The 25165-nt window shown below is 38.3% G+C and overlaps 1 protein-coding gene across 1 annotated transcript in view; it reads left to right on the top strand.

Annotated features, from left to right (window-relative positions):
- Positions 1-25165, top strand: part of Strump (WASH complex subunit strump) — a 162182-nt gene that overhangs the window by 46041 nt on the left and 90976 nt on the right. The window contains exons 5-6 of the mRNA XM_090372123.1: positions 11749-11868; positions 18270-18342. Of these exons, the coding sequence (XP_090228249.1) occupies positions 11749-11868; positions 18270-18342 (193 nt within the window). The remainder of the gene's footprint in view (positions 1-11748; positions 11869-18269; positions 18343-25165) is intronic.

Raw genomic sequence — 25165 nt, 5'->3', positions numbered from 1 at the left:
AAGGCAGGTTATCTGAACTGCCCAGTGAGGATTTATATCCCAAACCCACTGCGGTGTTTTAGATGCCAAAAATACGGCCACTCACAAACATCTTGTCATGGTAACCCTGCCTGTGCTCGATGTGGTGTGAAAGACCACGAGAGCAAGGAATGTACAGCTCCAAAACCCACCTGTGTTAACTGCCAAGGTGAGCACCCCGCCTACTCAAGAGCATGCCAGCGGTGGAAGGACGAAAAAGAAATCCAAAAACTGAAAACAGAGCTGAATATTTCCTACCCAGAGGCCAGAAAACGTATCCAACCAGTAAATAGCGGGAAACCTTCATATGCCCAGAAGGTTTCTGCTAAGAGCACTATCGGGACACAAACTGAGATGACTATACCACCAAGAGAGTCATTCACCCCGATTGCACGCTATTTATTGAGTTCTCAAAAGCCCACCAAAAAAACACAGTCAGTTGCCACTCCTATATCCGTACCTCCTAGTGCTCCACCACTACCAAAACCAAGTGGTAAAGAGCCTGAAGTAACAACAGAAAGAATGGATGTAGAGAACAAGGAGGTACAGGATGAATCAGTCTTGGAACCCTTTGCGGAGGAAGAAATGGACACGGGACATCGTCCATTCTTCCCCAAAAAAGATAAAGCCAAGACTGATAAAAGTAAGCCCTCAGCACCTCGGAAGCCGCCTGATGGACCCACCAAGCCAAAATAATGGCTAAATTGCTACAATGGAATTGTCGTGGATTCCGGCGAAATACAGATGACATCAAGGCTCTCCTGCAAAAGCACGAGCCAGTTTGCTTTTGCTTGCAGGAGACTTATCTAAAGGCAAATGATGATCCCACCATGCATAACATCACAATCTTTCGTAAGGATAGAATTGCGGATGGTCCTGCTCATGGAGGAGTGGCTATCCTTGTGGGTAACCATACCCCAGTCCAGCCCTTGCTAATTACAACCAGCATAGAGGCTGTTGCAATTCGCCTTACGGTGGGATTTTTATTAACTGTGTGCTCTATCTATTTGCCACCTGGGACTGACATCTCCCAGGCAGACCTTGATGATCTTCTAACGCAGTTGCCTCCCCCTTTCTTACTTCTCGGGGACATGAATGGACATAACACCCTGTGGGGTAGTGCTAACATCAACGGAAGGGGACGAGTCATTGAGTGTATGCTCAATGACAACGACCTTTCCCTTCTAAATACTGGAACAAACACCTTCTTCCATACGCCTACCCGTACCTTTTCTGCCATTGATCTCTCTATCTGCTCCCCTTCTCTACTCCCTTCACTCATTTGGGAAGTGGAGGAGAATCCATACGGAAGCGATCACTTCCCTGTGATAACCTTGTTACACAGTGGGAGACCATGTCTTCCTTTTAGGTTACCACGGTGGAAGATTGATCAGGCTGACTGGACTGCCTTCCGACATCAGGCAAATTTCGATCTTAGCACAGTCAGTCAAGAGCCGATCAATGATGCAGTAAAGTACATCAGAGAAATCATCGTCCAAGCAGCTGCTAATGCTGTCCCAAAAACATCAGCCCGGTTTCCACCATTTCCCAAACCTTGGTGGAATTCACAATGCACAGCAGCAAAAAAGGCTCAAAACAAAGCGTGGGGGATATTTCGCCGATATCCTACCACGACCAACCTTATAGCCTTCAAACGTGCACGAGCCAAAGCACGCTACATCCGTCGTCAGAGTCAAAAGGAATCGTGGATCCGTTTCATATCATCTATTAACCAGTCTACCAACTCTAAGGTAGTCTGGGATAAAATCCGGAAAATGAAGGGAAAATATACCTCCCACCCTTCTGCAATCCTAGATTATAATGGATGCGCTATTGCAGATCCAACTGCAATAGCCAATGCTCTTGGGGAAACATTCTCTAACATCTCTGCAACATCTTCGTATTCCCCAGAGTTCCTGGTCCTTAAACATAAACTGGAAAAGCAAGCACTTAATTTTAAGACCAAGGGCCTCTATCCCTACAACGGGGCATTCACTATAGAGGAACTGAAAAGAGCCCTCACTCTTTCCAAAGCAAGTGCTGTTGGACCAGATGGCATCCATTATGAAATGATTAAACATCTTTCACCAAACTCTATGGATTGTCTGCTCCTTCTGTATAACAGAATCTTTACTGAGGGGCAGTTTCCGGATTCCTGGCGAAAGGCAATCGTTCTTGCCTTTCCTAAGCCAGGAAAGGATCCAAAAGTCACCACCAATTATCGTCCTATTGCTCTGACCAGCTGTCTGTGCAAAATCCTGGAGAGAATGGTTAATTCTCGTTTAATATGGTATCTCGAATCAAATGACCTTCTCTCCAACATTCAGTGCGGCTTCCGAAGGAACCGGTCCACTTTGGACCATCTTATTAGATTGGAAGCATCCATCCGGGATGCTTTCCTAAAACGCGAACACTTGGTGTCGGTGTTCTTTGACATGGAGAAAGCGTATGACACAACTTGGAGATTTGGCATATTAAAAGATCTTCATAGCCTAGGCCTTAGGGGGCAACTCCCCATTTTTATTAAAAACTTTTTGGCCAATCGATCTTTCCAAGTTCGTGTGGGATCCTCACTCTCTCGTCCCTTCAGCCAAGAGGAGGGAGTACCACAAGGATCAGTATTAAGTGTCACGCTTTTTGCCATCAAAGTCAATTCCATCACAGAACAACTTCCTCCAACTGTAAACTGTGCCCTCTATGTTGATGACTTTAGCATATTTTGTCAGTCATGCAACATGAGGGTTATTGAAAGACAACTGCAGAAAGCCATTGATCACCTTAATTCCTGGGCACTTGCTCATGGCTTCAGGTTCTCGCCGGAGAAGACCGTTTGCGTACACTTTTGTCGCAAGCGTAATCTTCATCCTGAACCTGAATTAAGGCTCGGACAAAATATTATTCCAATAGTGTCAGACACAAAATTCTTGGGACTTGTGTTTGATAAAAAGCTGACCTTTCTCGAACATATTCGTCAGCTTCGTACAAAATGCACGAGGGGACTCAATATTCTCCGCTCTCTCTCCTCAACGCGTTGGGGAGCAGATCGATGCACCCTACTACGGCTTTACTGTGCACTTGTACGATCCAAATTGGACTACGGGGCCCAGGTATACTCCTCAGCTAGAGATAGTGTCCTCCGATGGCTGGACCCTGTCCACCATCAGGCTATCCGTATCGCTACTGGAGCTTTTCGAACATCTCCTGTCCAGAGCTTATACGTCGAAGCAAATGAACCATCGTTATCCCTTCGACGTAAGCAGTTGGCTTTAAACTATGCTTTAAAGTTGAAATCCCTGCCAGACCATCCTACGTGGGCATCCGTTTTTGAGCCACGTTGGGAAAACTTGTACAATACCCGTCAGACTGCCAACCGACCTTTTGGTATTCGTGTCCAAGAGCTACTCAGAGAGTTTAACATCATGGTAGACAAGGTTGCACAAACACCAAAAGAAACTCTTCCACCATGGCATGCTCATACTCCATCGTGCGACTTTTCCCTTAAAAAATGGGTAAAGTCTGAGACCTCATCATCTGTCTACCAGCAGCTCTTTTCTGCACATCGAGCTGAGAACTCCGACTTCCTGCCCGTCTACACAGACGGCTCGAAGTCTGAATCGTTCGTTGGATCTGCTGTTGTGTTTCCGGACACTATAATATCTCAGCAGATTCTTCCCGAATCCAGCATATACACTGCAGAGCTGCATGCTATAGAGTTAGCCTTGGATCACATTCGAACTTGTCAGTGCCAAAGGTCAATAATATATTCTGATTCCCTGAGTGTATTACAGGCTTTATTATCTCTAAGACACAACTCTCATCCAGTTCTCTCTCGGGTTCAGCAGAAGATACATTCTCTTCATGAATACAAGTTTGATATTCGCTTCTGCTGGATTCCTAGCCACATTGGGATAAAGGGAAATGATTTGGCCGACACTGCAGCCAAATCAGCAGCTCCCACTAATAATCGTTGCCTGTCAGTCCCCTATACAGACTACAGGCAAATAATACGAGAAAATATATATTCCCAATGGCAAGAACTATGGCATAGAGAGAGAACAAATAAATTATATCAAATAAAGCCTGTAATTGAAACATGGCAGTCCGGTCTGCGCAGGAATCGGAGCGAGGAAGTTGTTCTTGCCCGACTCCGCATAGGACACACTCATCTGACACATTGTTTTCTGCTGAGGGCGGATGACCCTCCTATGTGCGAGTCTTGCGACACCATTTTAACTGTAAAGCATATTTTAATAGATTGCGTTAATTTTACCGATATTCGCAATGTATATTTTACCGCTTTTACTCATCCGACTGAGCCTTATACACTCAGTCAGATTTTATCAGACAACGACCACGTGTCAGCAGTTTTTAAGTTTTTACAAGCTGTTAATATATACAAACATATATAAATTGGATCATTTACTTTTAAACTTATACTGCTCTATATATAGAATAACAATCTGACGAGGTAACCTTTTTAAAGGTTACCAGAATTTATATTTTTGATCTTTTAATTGATACTTGGCGCAGTATAATCTTAGTCGTTTTTGCGCCAATAAAACTAAAACTAAAACTAAAACTCAAGAAAATCTACATACTTCCTAAAATGAGGCCTCCAGACCTGTACGCAGTACTCAAGGCTTGGCCTGACCATTGCCTTATACAAAGGGACAATCACCCCCTTTTCCCTACTAGCAAAATTCCTATATATCATTGACAAAATGATATATTGCCATGACCTGCCCTGGCAGCCTTTCTTCATTGCTCAAAAAACTTATATTTGACTGCACAATTACTCCCAGGTCTTTATCATTTTCTACCACCTTAAGTGTAGTATCACACAGTTGGTACGGTTCTCTGGGGTTACTTCTACCCATATGCAGTACTTTGCATTTGTCAAGGTTAAACTTCAGTTGCCACTTCTCAGCCCATCTGCCCAAATTTTCTAGCTCCTGTTGCAGTAGCACACTGCCATTACTGTTATTAACAACCCTGCCAACCTTTGTATCATCTGCAAATTTCGACACTAAGTCTGATATACCTTCATCAATATCATTGATAAATATACAAAACAACAGTGGACCCAACACCGAACCCTGTGGGACTCCACTAATAACATTAGTCCACGAAGAGCAGCAACCATTGATTACCACCCTCTGTCTTCTCCCACTCAACCATCCTTTTATCCATTGTAGCAACTTACCCTTAATACCATTCTGCTCCAATTTGTACAGTAGTCTTCCATGCGCAACAGTGTCAAAAGCTTTCCTGAAATACTAGTATTTGATATCAAAATTATTTTTTGCATCCAGTACCTTTGTAACCACATCATAATATCCTATCAAATTTGTCAGACAAGACTTTCCCTTAACAAACCCATGCTGTGTCTGAATTATTGCTACAGCCTTGTCTAGATGATCCTGCAATGCATCTTTAACCAGTGACTCCATTATTTTACCCGGAACAGAAGTTAAACTAACTGGTCTGTAATTACTCGTGTCACCCTTCAATCTCCCCTTGTGAATTGGGGATACATTTGCACATCTCCAGTCTGTGTGAAACTCCCCTGAGTCCAAGGATGCTCTCATAATTATGGCTTAGGATTTGCTTAGTTGCTTTGCCACCTCCTTTAATATAACTGGATAGATCCCATCCACCCCAGGTGCCTTTCTTATGTTTAACTTCAACAATTTCTCCTCCACTTTGCTCTCAGTTATTACAAAATCATTAAGCACCCTGCTACAATTTGATAACCTTCTGACATTTTCAAACCTTAATAACTCCTCGTAAAAAAAATGAATTTATTTAATTAAAAAATAATAATAACTTACTGGGGGGCTTCGAATTTAAAAACTTTCTCGCCCATTCCCGCTCACGCTTTTCTATGTAAAATATAGATGTATACGGAGTAAGTTAAATCTTTTCTACCTAAAAGACACGCCTGTCGAAACGCACTGGTCGCTATATAATCAAGAAATGCCCTATGTAATTATTTACCTGTGCATTTGTAGTGCATGACATTCTCAAAGTCGAATAAATATCACAGTAAAACTCCAGAACGATATCCACTCTCCAACATGGCAGTAAGCAAAACAGTGGGAAAGCAGTGGTTGACAAGATGTGACTTCCATATTTTGACTCCCATATAAATCCAGAACTCATTTTCTCATTTTAAAACAGCAGGATGGAGGGATATACACCCTACTTAAGCCCCCCTCCTCGACGACACAAAACAATCAGAAAATGGAGGTACCTTCACTTGTCAATTATTGCTATCTTCCTCTAATTATGGCTTAGGGTTTGCTTACTTCCTTTGCTGCCTCCTTTAATATAACTGGATAGATCCCATCCACCCCAGGTGCTTTTCTTATGTTTAACTTCAACAATTTCTCCTCCACTTTGCTCTCAGTTATTACAAAATCATTAAGTATCCTGCTACAGTTTGATAACCTTCTGCCATTTTCAAACCTTAATAATTTCTCATGTGTGAATGTAGATGCAAAATACTCATTCAGTTTGTTTGCTGTCTGAGCAGGATCATCAACAGTCGAACCATCGATGTCAAGTGGACCAATCAGATTCATCTCCTTCCTTTTAGAGTTGATATAAGTAAAGAAATTCTTTCTGTTTTTCTTAGCATCTTTTGCCAAGGATTTCTCGTAATCTGCCTTCGCTTGCCTAACTTCCTTTGTGACCTGATTACAGACCTAAATTATCAAGTGACTCAGAAGGCATAGGCCTCTGAGTCGCTTGATAATTTATATGCAGCCCATGCATTTTTCTTCTCTGTTACGAGTCTCATTAGTTCATTAGATAACCATTTAGGCCTAAACCTTGAACAGTATTTCTTAATAGGTATGAAACTTTTAGTAGCATCCATGATTAATTCCTTGAATTCTTCCCACTTAGAATTTACTGTTGGTAACATCGTCAGTTGATCCCACTGTAAAGAATTTAAAAACTTTCTGAGACCACTGTACTCACCTTTACGGAAGCAAAAACTCATCACTTTACCTCTGATGGTAATTAATCTTTAAGTAAATCCCACATCAGTACACTGTGATCACTGCCACCTAGTGGTTCCTTTATCTGCAAATTCTTAATACACGAATGATCACTGCTGATAGCCAGATCAAGAGTATTACTCTCTCTGGTTGCCTCTCGAACATGCTGCTGCAGAAAACAATCATCCAATAAATCCAGAAAAGTCTGACTAGTGTGTGAGTGACCAACCCACAAGTTCCGGTCAATATCTGGTTTGTTAAAATCCCCATTATAAGACATTCTCATTTACTAGCCCACTCTGTTTCTCTGTACAATTGTTCATTGTACGTTATGGAGGCAGTTGTCAATAATTAATTGCATTTACAGTGATGTAATTGCCCTCTTCTCCCATTGGCCCGAATAAATATCACTAGGAGGAAAACTTTTTTAATGTATAGATAAGATACATAAAAATTTACATATTAGCATTAGCAAAGAATACATGATGCAAGAAAGCAAGCTTATATATCATCAGATAAAAAAAAAAAAAAAACACCCTTCTTATTTCACCCATCCATTCGCTCCAAATGTTTATCTAGTTCTGCCTTGAATCTATTTAAGCTATCAACTTCTGCAGCGACAGATGGAAGTTTGTTCCAGCAATCAACCACCCACTGGCTAAAGGAAAACTTCGGCGCATCTATTCCACAACCATCTTTCCTCAATTTGAATTATTCTGATTATTATTCTCTTGTATTATTATTATCCTCTTGCTCAGAATAATCGCCCGATTATTCTGAGAAAGGGGAAAAATCCCATCAGCATTGAGCATGCTCAAACCATTCAAGGCTTTATACACCTCAATCAGATCACCTCACTGGTGCCTAATCTCCAGACACTGTAATTTACATGTATATGTATGTATATTCAGATAGGTATTTTTCAGCTAATTTTATGTAGAAAAATTTTAAAGTAATTTTTTAAAATAATGTTCAATCGTGACTTTGTTTCGTTTGTTGACTTTTTTTTTTTTTTTTTTTTTGCTACTAAATCTCAAGTTCCTTAACAATATCACTTTGATTATATCGTATTCTTCCTGTTTTTCTTCCCATTTCAGTGCTGCTTCTTTTCGTTATCATTTTACTGTAAAAAACTGAGAAAAATAATAAATTACACAGTTTCAAGCTGATATTATTCTTACCAAATCTTGAGGTAGACTTTCAGAATAGCGGCATCTTTGGGGATTCAAGATGCTGTTATTTTGATTTTTCCATTATCTAGAAAGTTTTATTTTAAATATATTTAATGCAAATATAATGAGGCCAAAAAAAGAAATAGAGAGATTAAGAATGTGATTTTATTAACTGCACATAAAAAACACAAACATGTCGATCCAATGTTATTCTCTGCCATTAATACACTCCTACTTCTGCCTGTTAACTAAGCTTTAATGTTGTTCTTTTTACTTCTCTGTATGAGGTTTATTAACATTAGGAGCCATAGTGAGAGGGTTTTTAGTTTAAAATAAATGTAAAACAGCATGTAATCTACAATATCAGTACAGAATTCACTTTCAAAATGGCAAACTTAAATACAGTAATTGTGTGACTTGCAGTTTTCTTTTTTTTGTACTGATCTCAGTGTACTGTTATTTCAACAGTTTACTATAATATGAAATGACGAGAACAAAATATGCCATAGAAAATTGGGTTCACGAAAACAAATGACTGAACTCTATAACTCATAGAAAAATCAGCCTTTCAAATTATTACGGATAACTGACTTCCAGATAATCGACATTCTACTGTATTTGAGTTTATTGAAGATTTTTCTGTTAGGATTTTTAATTTTCAAATAGTAAAAAAAAAGTAAAAATTATCACAGTCGAACTTGGTTATAACTAGCACGGAAATAACGAGATCACAGCTGTAACGAGCAAAAAGCCATAATGATTTTAATTTACACGTATCTCCATACGATCACTCACTGTTGTCACTGTTGTAATGAGTGTACTACACGGATATACTATAGAAATTTTAGTAACTGCAAACATTCTTAATTGCTCAGGTAGTCAAAAAAACCCAATTCTTGGAATAGACAAAAATGAAAAGGGCGACAGCTTTTATGACCACCCGCGTCGGATCAGATTAGCAGCTGGTTTATGACCTTGTCCTTTTGGGTATGGTGGTTATACAATAGTGCATTGGCATTCCTCCTGTCACATTACCCTATTTACAGATTGTCTTGTATTCACTGAACCATAAATTTATTTCAGGACATGTAAGAATTTTGGAAACAGGGCTTCTAAGAATGTGTGCATTTCGGGACTTCTAAGAACTTTGTATGCAGATCACTTTACTGCCATTTTAAAGTAAAATCAGTTAGAAATGCATCCTTCCTTCTACAATATTGACATTGTAGAAGAATAAACATGTTTACAAATCGGCACTGGAAAAGAACATTACCGGGAAAAAAATAAAATAAAATTTAGAAAGTGTGAGGTTATGAACATCAATGAAGCATTGCTTCAATGATGTTCATAACCATATTGAAAATCCAGCAATGATGAATCATTGCTAGATTTTCAATAGCCAGTCCAATCTTGAAGGCTCAAGCAAAAAGATTTGCTAAAGAATTTGTATGTGATGATTTTGTATGTAACAAAGGTTGGCTAGATTTATTTAAAAACGAATACAAGCATATTAATACAAATATGTAGGTATATACTAATATTATTTTTTTCTCTCTAATATTTCTTTTATTTTTTGAATCTATCTTTTTATCAAGTTATTGAGAACTAAAAAAACAAAATAGGAGATAGATTTAACTCTTCACTGATATAGTGAGTAATGGTTATAACGAAGAAATTTTATCAGTCCCTTGATGCTTGTTATAACCAAGTTCGACTATTTTTTCAAGGATTTTTTTAGAAAATCCTTGGGACAAACAAAACTCACTTTTGCAGTACAAAAAAAAAAAAAAAAAAAAAGTAAAAAAGCTTTCATTTGTAAAGAATCTGCTTAATGACATGATTTATGGTACGAAAGTCCCATGTACGAAGTCATTTCATAAGAATCTTGCTTAAAAGGAATGAATAATTTTTAAAGCAGTAAATAACATGATGAGTTTTTTCAAGATGCTGTCTGTCTGTCTGCCTACCCCCCCTACCCCGCTCACTCTGCAGGACTAAGTGGGAATGATGAGCACATATAGTTTTTATTGCTGGAAAATGTGTGTAAACTCTCCGTGTTAGCTTTGGAACAAATACATTTGTATTTATATCTTGTTTACACTACTGAAAGCAAAAGATTGAATTATTGTCTATATTCATGGAATGGGTCAGCTGGCCTTCAACTGCAACATGATAGGGAATTAGACTGCAAAACATTAATTTTCCCTTATTTATTTCATTTTCAGCCATTTGAAACAAAATATCGGTTTGCACATGTTGATATAATTGTTCCAAGTTCTCCCTTTGTGAGGATGTGGGAGCAAGTGATTGCTGTGTAACACCATAGCTGTTGATGACAATTGTTCTGCAGTAGGAGTACTTGTTCCCAAACTCTTTGTTTTTATTGAGTAAATGACTAAAAGACACCACTATTTTTTTTAAGAAGGATGATATTCTTACTTAGCTTATGCTGTAGTGAGGTATTTTCATTTAAATAGCGAACACAGATGAAATTTATCTTTTCTATTTTCTATCTCCATTTTGATACTGGTTATTTTGGGCCACCAGTTAATTGGGGCAGCCATTTATTTGGGACAAATCATAAAAAACAGAATCCAATCGAGAAAATAGCCAGGGTTTACTTCGCTTAATTGGGACAACATGCCTTTTAATCGGGGCAGGGGACCATGTGGTTCAGTCTGATTTCTGGAGGTCACAACCATAAAACAATAAAAACAATTAGCATTCAACTGTTTATTGGGCTTTTCTGTTAGTGCAATCTGTCATAAATGGATAGTAAACTCAATCTTATTGAATTTGCGATAATACTGCCAGCTGGAATTCTGTGGGTTATTTATTATGGTGAAATGTGTTTACACTTCCATGGAATCTTCAATCATATAAAAAAATTAATTTTCAGAATCTTCTCTTCATTCGTATTATTAAAGCTTCGTAACTTGTTACTCCATTCTCAGTTGCGCGTATCGCATTACTTGCAATTTGTGTGCCGAGTTCTTTGTTATTGATTGCTTATCTTTTTACTGTTTTAAATTTTAACTCCCACCCACAAATGTCAGTGAACAGAAATGTCAATTAGTTAGTATGTACATATTACAGTACATATTAATTATTCCGATTATCACGTATATTCTTCTGATTATCACGTATCATTTAATTTTTTAATTGGTAAGGTAATAAAGGGTAAATTTATGCTTAATATATCTTTACTTTTATAGCCTTTGGATAATATTCCTTGCTATTTTCGCTAATTAGAATCGCTGTTTAATAGAATTAAAATTCAATTCACAAACATGATCACAATGACCGGCACTTACTACACATCGTATAGTGAACAGTACTTGACTATGATGAGTTCATAGTAACTTTTAACTTTTTTTTACATGAAACTTCAGATAATTGAGGCAGCTGCTTAATCGGGTCAAAATGTACTAGTCCCGATTTGTCCCAAACAACCGGAATCGACTGTAATATGAAATGTTGCAAATGTGATACAGTAGTAAAACTTTTAATATATTTTTGCATGTATTGTAACTTTTCTTTTTCTTCGTCTTTAGTGCACAACGTTCCAGCTTAGATTCAAACATTGATGATGTTTGCAAACTTCTCCGTAGTACTGGTTACAATAGTTCTCCAGGAGTAAAAAGACCACCAAATTATCCTGAAGATTATTTTCGGTTAGTTAATAATTATTCATCTATTGATTGATAATTATTGAAATATAAGTGAATCATCTTTTACTATTATTAACAGTTAATAGTAGAAAAGCATTATTTAGTCACTACTTTTAATGCATAAATATTTATATTTATGGGAAAATCTTTCAATTTTTAGATTTTACAGTCTTGTACTTTATTCTGAACTTTAAAAATTTCTTCTTTGCTAAGAAGCCGGGTGGGTAAAGTGCCTGCCTAGCAACCCAAAGGTCGTGGGTTCGAATCCCACCTTGCGCTTGGATCAGAGTAGTGCAAAAACCTTGGGCCAATGCACCAACAAATAACAAAAAAAAAAAAAAAACTTTGCTAAGATGAACCACTTTTTGTTTCTAATTTCTTGACTATTTATCATGCATTTTTTCTTATAATTTTTGTGATTTAAGAATTTTTAAAAATTTAAGAATTAACATAGTGCATGCTATGCCAGATACACATAAAAAATTGTATATTATGTTAATTCTTCATTTTGTTATCAGTTAATGGACAAAGACTACTATCCCTTGGACAGAGATAGCAGCCTTTGCCCACAATTCACTCCTTTAGTCATTCCATTATCTTTGTACTTCAGAGCATGCAGCATCTACAGCTGTGTGGTCTTCACTTAAAACTAAGTGAAGGCCTCATAGCTGTAGAAGGGAACAAGGTAGCCGAAACATCATGGAACACCCCCCCACTCCCCAAGATCTTTTGTAGCATTTTCCCATAAATATTTTGTTCTAATGAATTTCTGCACATTATTTTCTTCCTAGATAATTCTTCTCTTGCATAACAAGTACTGTGTCCTTTATATGTTATATATTCAATTATTTTTAATCAAATAACATCACCAATTTTAATGAATCCATTATTCATTAAAAACTGGTCTGTGCCTGCTAACAAGAGAGACTGCTTCTACAGGGATGGGATACACTTAAATAGAAAAGGTGCAAGAATATTTACTGATGCTATCGAGGCAGAGTTAGGTGGGTCATAAAACTGCTAGCTTGGGGGGGATACACGGACTAATAGATTAACAGTAGCCACTGGCAGAGGTAAAAGTGATTCTTGCACTACTTCTATTGAAATGCAATTGAGCAGCAGCCTGGAAAGCAAAGCAATGGGAATTTCCAGGACTGCTGCCAGTCATAGTGGAACAAGTAAATACATGGGCTGTGTTAGGGTAACTAAGAGTAGAAACAGGTGCATGTATACTTGCATGTACACCAATGCTAGGAGTATAGTTAATAAATTCGATGAGCTTGAAGTGCTAGTCAAGACATCAAAGGCAGATATTGTTGGAATATCAGAGACATGGTGTCACACAGACATAAGCAGTGTAGAACTGGAATTTGGGGAGTACAATGTGTACAGAAAGGATAGACAGGACAGGAAGGGAGGAGAGGAGAGGTTATGCTGTTAGTTAAGAAACACATAAAATCTAAGGAAGTGCATCCAATTGATGTGGGTGGACAATGCAATGTTGGGTCTGTTTGGTTTGACATAAGCACTGGGAAAGGAAAAATGAGAGTAGGTGTGTGTTATAGGCAGATATTGTTGGAATATCAGAGACATGGTGTCACACAGACATAAGCAGTGTAGAACTGGAATTTGGGGAGTACAATGTGTACAGAAAGGATAGACAGGACTGGAAGGGAGGAGAGGAGAGGTTATGCTGTTAGTTAAGAAACACATAAAATCTAAGGAAGTGCATCCAATTGATGTGGGTGGACAATGCAATGTTGGGTCTGTTTGGTTTGACATAAGCACTGGGAAAGGAAAAATGAGAGTAGGTGTGTGTTATAGGCAGATATTGTTGGAATATCAGAGACATGGTGTCACACAGACATAAGCAGTGTAGAACTGGAATTTGGGGAGTACAATGTGTACAGAAAGGATAGACAGGACAGGAAGGGAGGAGAGGAGAGGTTATGCTGTTAGTTAAGAAACACATAAAATCTAAGGAAGTGCATCCAATTGATGTGGGTGGACAATGCAATGTTGGGTCTGTTTGGTTTGACATAAGCACTGGGAAAGGAAAAATGAGAGTAGGTGTGTGTTATAGGCCTAATGAATCTGATGAGTATAATGAGCAATTGTGCAGAGAAATAGAGTGGGCCAGTAAATTAGATTGTTTTATAATGGGGGATTTTAATTTCACGGATGTTGACTGGAATTTGTGGGTTGGTCACTCACACATTAGCAGAGCTTTTGTGGATTTATTGGATGATTGTTTTCTACAGCAGTATGTTTGGGTGGCAACTAGAGGGTGTAATACTCTTGATCTGATTATCAGTAGTGATTCTTCATGCATCAAGAATCTGCAGATAAAGGAATCAATAGGTGGCAGGGATCACAGTGTGCTGAAGTGGGATTTACTCAAAGAGGTAACTGCCATCAAGAATAAAGGGAAGGGTTTTTGCTTTCGTAAAGGTGACTACGTTGGTGTGAGATAGTACCTACTGATGATGTTACCAACAGCAAATTCAAAATGGGAAGCATTCAAAGAATTAATCTTGGAAGCTACTAGACTTTTCATACCAACAAAGAAATATTGTTCAAGATTTAGGCCTAAATGGATGTCAAATGAACTAATTAGACATGTGACAGAGAAGAAAAATGCATGGGATACATATAAATTAACATGTGACATAGAAACCTATGATAGATATAAGCTGGTCTTTAACCAAGTTACAAAGGAGGTTAGGCAGGCGAAGGCAGATTACGAGAAATCTTTGGCAAAGGATGCAAAGAAAAACAACAAACAGTTCTTTACTTATGTAAACTCTCGAAGGAAGGAGATAAATCAGATCGGTCCACCTGATATCGATGGTTCAACCGTTGATGATCCTGCTCAGGTAGCAAACAAACTAAATGAATATTTTGCGTCGACATTCACACGTGAGGAGTTATTCAGGGAGGGGAATGTCAGAGGTATATTCAACTCTGGCAGTATGCTAGATAATCTTGTAATAACTGAGAGTAAAGTGGAGGAGAAATTGTTGAAGATAAACACAAGAAAGGCACCTTGGGTGGATGGAATCTATCCAGTTATATTAAAGGAGGCGGCAAAGGAAGTAAGCAAACCCTTAGCCCTAATTATGAGAGCTTCCCTGGACTCAGGGTAGCTACCCATGGACTGGAGATGTGCAAATGTTACCCCAATCCACAAAGGAGGATCAAAGGGAGGCACTGGTTAAAGAAGCATTGTAGGATCATCTAGACAAGACTTCAGTTATAGCTTGGACACAGCATGGGTTTGTTAAGGGGAAGTCTTGTCTGACTAATTTGATTGGATACTATGATGTAGTCACAAAGGAACTGGATGCAAAGAATAACTTTGATATCATATGTTTGGATCTTAGAAAAGCCTTTGATACTGTTGCACATGGAAGACTGCTGCATAAATTAGAGCAGTGTGGCATTGGAGGCAAATTGCTGCTATGGATAAAGGGATGGTTGAGTGGTAGAAGACAGAGAGTGGTAATAAATGGACACTACTCTTCGTGGACTAATGTTATTAGTGGAGTCCTTCAGTGTTGGGTCCATTGTTGTTTTCTGTATTTATAAATGATATTGATGATGGGATATCAGGCTTAATGTCCAAGTTTGCAGACGATACGAAGATTGGCAGGGTTGTTAATGACACTAATGACAGTACGCTGCTGCTACAGGATCTAGAAAAGTTGAGCTGATGGGCTGAGAGGTGGCAAATGAAGTTTAACATTGACAAATGTAAAGTACTACATATGGGGAGCAGTAATCCCAGAGTGGCAGAAATCGAGCGTGCGATAAGGAAATCTGTAGGATAAGGAGCGTGCGATAAGGAAATCTAGTAAGGATTTTGGACTAAAGATGAATATGGCTAAAACAAAAGTAATGATGAACAAGTATGCCACAGAAAGGGAAATAATGATTGAAGGAGCAGTAATTGAAAAGGTGGAGTCATATACTTATCTGGGACAAGTTATTAGCTGTAATAATGATAAATGGCTGGAAGTCAAGAGAAGAATAAATTTTGGATGGATAGCATTCAGGAAATATAGTCACATACTGAAGAGCAATATCCCAGTTTGTCTGAAACGTAAAATAATGAACCAATGTATACTCCCCACCATGACTTATGGAAGTGAAACTTGGGCACTCACCAAAAGAATGGAAGAGAAGCTGAGAACTACACAGCGAAGAATGGAATGAATCATATTGGGAATCAGACTGTTAGATAAGAAGAGAAACACATGGATTAGGCAACAAACTCAAGTAAAGGACATTCTTATCAAAACTAAAGAACTAAAATGGTCTTGGGCAGGACACAGCTCGAAGACATGATGACAGATGGACTAAGAAAATAACAGAATGGTATCCAAGAGGAGCTAGAAGAAAACCTGGAAGACAAAGGCGGAGATGGATAGATGAAATTCATGAGTTTGTGGGTAGTAAATGGATGTCCAGTGCTCAAAACAGAAGGAACTGGAAAGTTGCTGGAGAGGCCTTCATCCTGCAGTGGATTGAAAATGGCTGATGATGATGATGATGAATCCCAGAGTAATGTATCAACTCTATGGTACCACACTGACAGTGGTAGAGAATGAAAAAGACCTGGGGGTAATTGTGCAGGCAGATATGAAGTTTTCTGAGCAATGCAGATGGGCTGCAAGAGTAGCTCATGGTGTCTTGTCAATGATATACAGGAATTTTTCTAGCAGGGATAAGGAGGTGATTATTTCCTTGTATAAGGCAATGGTCAGCCACACCTTGAGTTTTGTTGAGCTGTTGGAATAAGTTCAGAGAAAGGCAACAAGATTAGTGAATGGAACAAAGGGTTTCGCTTACGAAGAAAGGCTTAAGTTTTGCAAATTACACTGTCTGGAGACTAGGCACCTGCGAGGTGATCTGATTGAGATGTATAAAGCCTTGAATGGTTTGAGCCTGCCCAATGCGGATGGGATTCTTCCTCTTGCTCAGAATAATCACCTGAGAGGGCATAAATTGAAATTGAGGAAAGACAATTGTAGGATAGATGTGCGGAAGTTTGCCTTTAGCCAGTGGGTGGTTGATTGGTGGAACAAACTTCCATCTGTCATTGTAGAAGTCGATAGCTTAAATAGATTCAAGGCAGAACTTGACTAGCATTTGGAGCAAGTGGATGGGTGAAATAAGGGTTTTTTTTTTTTTTTTTTTCGGCTGATGCTTAATGAGCTTGCTTTCTTGCATCATGTGATATGCTAATGCTAACTCAAGATACCAGTAACACATTTGTTTCTGATATTCTGGACCCTCTTTAGCATTACTGAGTGGCATCATCAGTAATGCAGTAAAGCATTTTTTTGTCAAACTATAGACGAATTTAAATTTAAAAAAATTCAGAAGTGCCTCATTAATATCTTTGTGAGAGATGGGTAGAGGAAAAAAGGGAGCACTGTTAAAAAGGAAGAAAAAATTTAAATAATTTGAAGAAACATTTGCCTTTGTTTGTGTATGGTTGTTGCCTCTGATTGATTTATGTGTATTTTGTGCGTGTTAGAGCAGCATCAACCCAATAGGTCATCTGCTTTGGGTGAAGCAGATGACATACACCACCCAATTAGAGGTAAGACACAGAAGCTTATCCCAGGATGCAAGAACTGATACTACATAACCAGCCAATTAGAGAATGATACCAAGGACAATTCACAACAGTTATAAAGCTTTAGTACCATTTCTTTGTTAGTCACAATGCAGTATAAATGTCAGGCACCAGTAAACTGTATTATCTGACACCAACTATAGAATGTAATTTTTAATTTTAATTAAGTTTATTTAATTATCCTTTAGTTACCAAGGGATGGATTAGAGTAGTTCTTGGAATGGCCTGGCATTTTAAGTTTCATGTAAATATCTGAAACATTAATAAAGTTTTACCTCCAGAATGTAATGAAATTTGTTTTCTGAGTTAAATTAGAGAAATTAAATGTTTTTGTTTATTATTACATTGATATATTGTCAGACAATTTCATAGAAATATTATAAACAAATTTAGTTAATAGATTTTGTTTATAAAAATGTTTCATAGGGGTAACACAACACAATATTTTCATAGCATTGCAGATTAAATTTTATTAAATTCATTGATTAATTTTAAAGTATTTATTATCCTTTTAAAATATAAAAGATATAAAAGTATTTACTATCCTTTTAAAATATAAAAGATATAAAAGTATTTATTATCCTTTTAAATTATAAAGAAAAGTTATTGTAAAAAATGATAAATTTTTCATTATTTTTAACTAAAATGTTAATTGAAAAATAAACTATAAAGATCTTTTTGTAATAAGCAATAGAAGATTTGTGTATGTGACCTCAAGTTTATTTTCTAATTTTTAATTACTTTGTTTTTATTTTGGCAGAAGAGTACCGGTTAATTCACTTTTTGTTAGCATGGTAATTGGGAGATTGCGTTCTGATGATATCTATAATCAGGTATCGTTTCTGTCTCTCTCTCTCTCTCTAAAACATGAAAAAAAATTTTTTTTTTAATCTTAATTTATTTTCTTACTAAATCAAAAATATTTTAGCTGGATATTGCAAAATAAAAAAAGAAGTTGTGGCTGTCTGTTGTTACACAGATGAACTGTACTAACAAAATTAAATAAAAGAAGCAAAGTTAACTTCTCAGTTAAAGACAACAAAAAAAATACTAGGATGCTAATTTATTATCCAATATATTTTAGTATGACTTACTAAACTAACCAGTTATATTGCTATAAATCACATTGAGTAATAAGCTTGGTGTCCAACAGTAATCTGAATTTTTTTTTTTGTATGCACTTGTATATATACAATATATCCTATTGTATAATTGTATATATACAATGTATCCTAGGCCCTTAGGTAAAGAAATCCAGTTGGGTTTTTTTAAATTTATTTTTAAAATTTTTTTTAGAGTTACCAGATTTTCACACTTTGAATTATTTAAATTATGTAAAATATGCTAAATTAAATTAGTACAGTATGTGAAGGGTGAATATACACAGTAATTATGAATATATGCTTTTAAAATCACACTACATTGTACTGAAATCAGAAAGAATATTTGGAAGGTACATATGAAAATACAACAGTTTCTGAGACAGCTTTGTCTCCTTTACAGTTTGTTCTTTTGAAGAGTGCATATTTTGTAAAATATGACAACACAAAGTAACATATGATAGAAATTATATAATGAGTTTTTCCCTACAGGAAAAATTCATTATACAATTTCTAGGATTTCTCACTGGGAACTATAAGGTCTCAGTAGACAAAAGGATATTTCACTAACCCTAAATCCCACCATAGGCATTGGGCTAAGCAGCTGTAGTTGCCTGCTATGACAATCTTAGTCACCATATGGCACAAACTGAGAACTAGAAACTAAATGAAGAGTTCTTGACCCAAGTTGTTAGGAACTCCAGCTAATGCCCTTTAATGAAACTAAACTACAATCTGGATGTTGTTACATTTGTTGAACAGGAGTGATCAGTTTATTAGGTGCATTGACCTCACAGAGTAGTAGTAGTAGTGGCATGTGATGCAAGAAAGCAAGTGTATGAGCTCATGCAGCATCATCCAAAAAAAAAAAAAAAAACCCACACCATTCCCTCCAAATGCCTGTCCAGTTCCTCCATAAATTTATTCACCCTATCAACTTCCACAATGAAAGATGGAAGTTTGTTTCGGCAATTAGTTTAACTTCTGTTCCGGGTAAAATAATGGAGTCACTGGTTAAAGATGCACTGCAGGATCATCTAGACAAGACTGCAGCAATAATTCAAACACAGCATGGGTTTGTTAAGGGAAAGTCTTGTCTGACAAATTTGATTGGTTATTATGATGTGGTCACAAAGGAACTGGATGCAAAAAATAATTTTGATATCATATACTTGGATTTCAGGAAAGCTTTTGACACTGTTGCGCATGGAAGACTACTGTACAAATTGGAGCAGAATGGTATTAAGGGTAAGTTGCTACAATGGATAAAAGGATGGTTAAGTGGGAGAAGACAGAGGGTGGTAATCAATGGGTGCTGCTCTTCGTGGACTAATGTTATTAGTGGAGTCCCACAGGGTTCGGTGTTGGGTCCACTGTTGTTTTGTGTATTTATCAATGATATTGATGAAGGTATATCAGGCTTAATGTCGAAGTTTGCAGATGACACAAAGGTTGGCAGGGTTGTTAATGACAGTAATGGCAGTGTGCTACTGCAACAGGATCTAGATAATTTGGGCAGATGGGCTAAGAAGTGGCAACTGAAGTTCAACCTTGACAAATGCAAAGTACTGCATATGGGTAGAAGTAACCCCAGAGAAACGTACCAACTGTGTGGTACTACACTTAAGGTGGTAGAAAATGAAAAAGACCTGGGAGTAATTGTGCAGTCAGATATGAAGTTTTCTGAGCAATGCAGACAGGCTGCTAGGGCAGGTCATGGGGTTTTGTCAATGATATATAGGAATTTTGCTAGCAGGGAAAAGGAGGTGATTGTCCCTCTGTATAAGGCAATGGTCAGGCCACGCCTTGAGTACTGCGTACAGGTCTGGAGGCCTCATTTTAGGAAGGATGTAGATTTGCTTGAGCGTGTACAGAGAAGAGCAACACGATTGGTGAGGGGAATGAAGGGATTCTCTTACCAAGAGAGGCTTAAGTTCTGCAAATTGCAGTGGCTGGAGACTAGGCACCTGCGCGGTGATCTGATTGAGGTCTATAAGGCCTTGAATGGGTTGAGCACGCTGAATTCTGATGGGATCCTTCCACTTGTTCAGATTACGAACCTACGGGGACATAAGTTCAAATTAAGAAAGGACAGATGTAGAATACATGTATGGAAATTTGCCTTTAGCCAGCGGGTGGTTAATTGCTGGAACAAACTTCCATCTGTCGTTGTGGAAGTTGATAGGTTAAATAAATTTAAGGAGGAACTGGACAGGCATTTGGAGGGAATGGTGTGATTTTTTTTTTTTTTTTTTTTTTTTGGCTGATGCTGCATAAGCTCCTACACTTGCTTTCTTGCATCATGTGCCACTACTACTACTACTACTAATTAACCACCCGCTGGCTAAAGGCAAATTTCTGCACATCTATTCTACATCTGTCCTTTCTTAATTTGAATTTATGGCCCCTTAGGTTCGTAATCTGAAAAGTGGAAGGATCCCATCAGAATTCAGCGTGCTCAACCAATTCAAGGCCTTATACACCTCAAGCAGATCACTGCGCAGGTGCCTAGTCTCCAGCCACTGCAATTTGCAGAACTTAAGCCTCTCTTGGTAAGAGGATCTCTTCATTCCCCTCACCAATCTTGTTGCCCTTCTCTGTACACTCTCAAGTAAATCTGCATCCTTCCTAAAATGAGGCCTCCAGACCTGTACGCAGTACTCAAGGCGTGGCCTGACCATTGCCTTATACAGAGGGATAATCACCTCCTATTCCCTGCTAGCAAAATTCCTATATATTATTGACCAAACCCCATGACCTGCCCTGGCAGCCTGTGTGCATTGCTCAGAAAACTTCATATCTGCCTGCACAATTACTCCCAGGTCTTTTTCATTTTCTACCACCTTAAGTGTAGTACCACACAGTTGGTACGTTTCTCTGGGGTTACTTCTACCCCATATGCAGTACTTTGCATTTGTCAAGGTTAAACTTCAGTTGCCACTTCTTAGCCCATCTGCCCAAATTATCTAGATCCTGTTGCGGTAGCACACTGCCATTACTGTCATTAACAACCCTGCCAACCTTTGTATCATCTGCAAACTTCGACATTAAGCCTGATATACCTTCATCAATATCATTGATAAATATACAAAACAACAGTGGACCCAACACCGAACCCTGTGGGACTCCACTAATTACATTAGTCCACGAAGAGCAGCACGCGTTGATTACCACTCTCTGTCTTCTCCCACTTAACCATCCTTTTATCCATTGTAGCAACTTAACCTTAATACCATTCTGCTACAATTTGTACAATAGTCTTTAATGCGCAACAGTGTCAAAGGCTTTCGTGAAATCCAAATATATGATATTAAAATTATTTTTTTATTCCAGTTCCTTTGTAACCACATCATAATATCCTATCAAATTTGTCAGACAAGACTTTCCCTTAACAAACCCATTCTGTGTCTGAATTATTGCTGCAGTCTTGTCTCGATGATCCTGCAATTCATCTTTAACCAGTGACTCCATTATTTTACCCGGAACAGAAGTTAAACTAACCGGTCTATAATTACTCGTGTCACCCTTCGATCCCCCTTTGTGAATTGGGGATACATTTGCACATCTCCAGTCTGTGAGAATCTCCCCTGAGTCCAAGGATGCTCTCATAATTATGGCTAAGGGTTTGCTTAGTTGCTTTGCCGCCTCCTTTAATATAACTGGATAGATCCCATCCACCCCAGGTGCTTTTCTTATGTTTAACTTCAACAATTTCTCCTCCACTTTGCTCTCAGTTATTACAAAATCATTGTAAGTATCCTGCTACAATTTGATAACCTTCTGCCATTTTCAAACCTTAATAATTCCTCATGTGTGAATTTAGATGCAAAATACTCATTCAGTTTGTTTGCTATCTGAGCAGGATCATCAACAGTCGAACAATTGATGTCAAGTGGACCAATCAGATTCATCCCCTTCCTTTTAGAGTTGATATAAGTAAAGAAATCCTTGCTGTTTTTCTTACATCTTTTGCCAGATTTCTCGTAATCTGCCTTCGCCTGCCTAACCTCCTTTGTGACCCGATTACAGACTAGCGTATATCTGCCATAGGCTTCTGAGTCACTTGATAATTTATATGAATCCCATGCATTTTTCTTCCCTGTTACGAGTCTCATTAGTTCATTAGATAACCATTTAGGCCCAAACCTTGAACAATATTTCTTAATAGGTATGAAACTTTTAGTGGCATCCACGATTAATTCCTTGAATGCTTTCCACTTAGAATTTACTGTTGGTAACATCGTCAGTTGATTCCACTGTACAGAATTTAAAAACTTTCTGAGACCACTGTACTCACCTTTACGGAAGCAAAAACCCTTTCCTTTACCCCTGATGATAATTATATCTTTAAGTAAATCCCACATCAGTACACTGTGATCACTGCCACCTAGTGGTTCCTTTATCTGCAAATTCTTAATACACGGATAATCACTGCTGATAACCAGATCAAGAGTATTACTTTCTCTGGTTGCCTCTCGAACATGCTGCTGCAGAAAACAATCATCCAATAAATCCACAAAAGTCTGACTAGTGTGTGAGTGACCAACCCACACTAGTCAGACAATATCTGGGAAGTTAAAATCCCCCATTATAAGACATTCTGATTTACTGGCTCACTCTATTTCTCTGTACAATTGTTCATTGTACTCATTCGAGTCATTAGGCCTATAACACACTCCTAGTCTTATTTTTGCTTTCGCAGTGCTTGTCACACCAAACTGACTCAACAGTGCACTGTTCATCTATAACAACTGGGTGCACTTCTTTTGATTTTATGCTTTTCTTAATTAACAGCATGACACCTCCTCCTTTTCTATCCTGTCTATCCTTTCTGTACACATTGTACTCCCCAAATTCCAGTTCTGCATTCCTAATGTCACTGTGACATCACGTCTCTGATATCCCAACAATATCTGCCTTTGATGTCTTGACCAACACTTCAAATTCATCATATTTATTTACTATACTTCTAGCATTGGTATACATGCAAGCATATGTGCTCCTATTCCTAGTTACCCTAACACATCCCATATACCCACCTATTTCAGGATGACTGCCATCCGTCCCTGAAACCCCCAACACCCCTTGCTCCAGGTCGCTACTTATTCTAATAGAAGTTGTGCAAGAATCACCTTCGCCTCTGCCTACGGCTACTGTTAAACTATTAGTTCTTGTATCCTCCCAAGCTATCAGTTTTCTGACCCACCTAACACTGCCTCGATTGCATCAGCAAATATTCTTGCACCCTTTCTATTTAAGTGTATCCCATCCCCGTAGAAGCAGTCTCTCCTGTTTACAAGTACAGACCAGGCGGAAAAAATCTATCCCTTGAGCCTTGCACAATCTTTCCAGGGCCAAATTGATCAACAAGGCTCTCATCATATACTCCCTCCTATCGTGTCTGGGCAGAATTGCAGACGCTTTCCAATTCAACCCTAATTCTCGGCTTTTGTTCAACAGTGACCTGTACTTGTTAAGTAATTCTGCCGGTCTCCTACTCTTAATATCATTAGTGCCAACGTGTACAACTATATCCCCTTTTGTGCCCTTAAAAGATGATATCCGCTCTACAACGTCATCAGCCTTTTCCCCTGGCCGACATATCCTGGTCTTGTTCCACCTATCCTTTTTGCAAAGCATGTTCCCAATTTCCCTGACAATAGTCACGAACAACTACTAGTTCATGTGGGACCAGCGCATTCTGCCTTGAGGGTTGCTGCTGTGTTGCGTGATGACCAAGTGCAAGCTCTGGCGTTGATGTGGGTAGCTGAGAGCTTGATGGACCCCTCAATTTAGATCTTTTGAGGGCATCCACCCTGTCCTTCAAACTCTCATATAGTCCCATAACAACGCTGAGTTGTCGCCTGATTTTTTTACACTCCTTACATTGCGCACACACAAAGACATCCCCCATGGCAATATCATGTTCCGTTCTGGAGAGTTCAGCAAACATTTCACAAGTTGCACATTTTTTTAGGCTGTGATGTGTTGGAGAATCGCCCCCCTCTGTTCTCCCCTGAGTCACAGCACTCCTGCCACTTTGTGCCCATTGCTTTGCTGCTCTAGTTTGGGGCATGCTATTTTAAATTAATAAGATCAATAAATTAAATTAATTAAATGTCAATACTACGCTATCTAATAGAAACAGTGAAGCATATTACTCTATATAATTATGCGTTAGAGCAACCTAGCTACCTCAATTAAAAATTTGAATTCCCTACCACTATATACAAAAACAATGTATCATCCCTTTTACCTTCAGCATCATCAGGATGGACTCCAGAGGTACCAAACGTATTTCACAGGAATTCTGGCCCATTGTTGCACAGTTGCCTCAGATTGAATGATGGTGGACCTGTAGTTGAAATCCAGCAGTTGTGTAGTTAAGTGAAGTATGGAAAAAAACACCCTCACCTTTGTAGTCATTCCTGAATGTTACTGTGCTTTGTGACTGCTCATTATCCTGTTGGAAATAACCATTGTCAGATGGATAAACTGTAAGCACGAAGGGATGCATACAGTTGATTTAACTCTGTTGTGGTATTTTGCCTACTTG

This window comes from Mastigoproctus giganteus, chromosome 4 (assembly GCF_048544385.1).
Source record: "Mastigoproctus giganteus isolate SK-2022 chromosome 4, ASM4854438v1, whole genome shotgun sequence".
In the NCBI taxonomy this organism is placed as follows: Eukaryota; Metazoa; Arthropoda; class Arachnida; order Uropygi; family Thelyphonidae; genus Mastigoproctus; species Mastigoproctus giganteus.
Note: the sequence above shows the minus strand (reverse complement) of the source record. Positions and strands in the feature narration are given on the sequence as shown.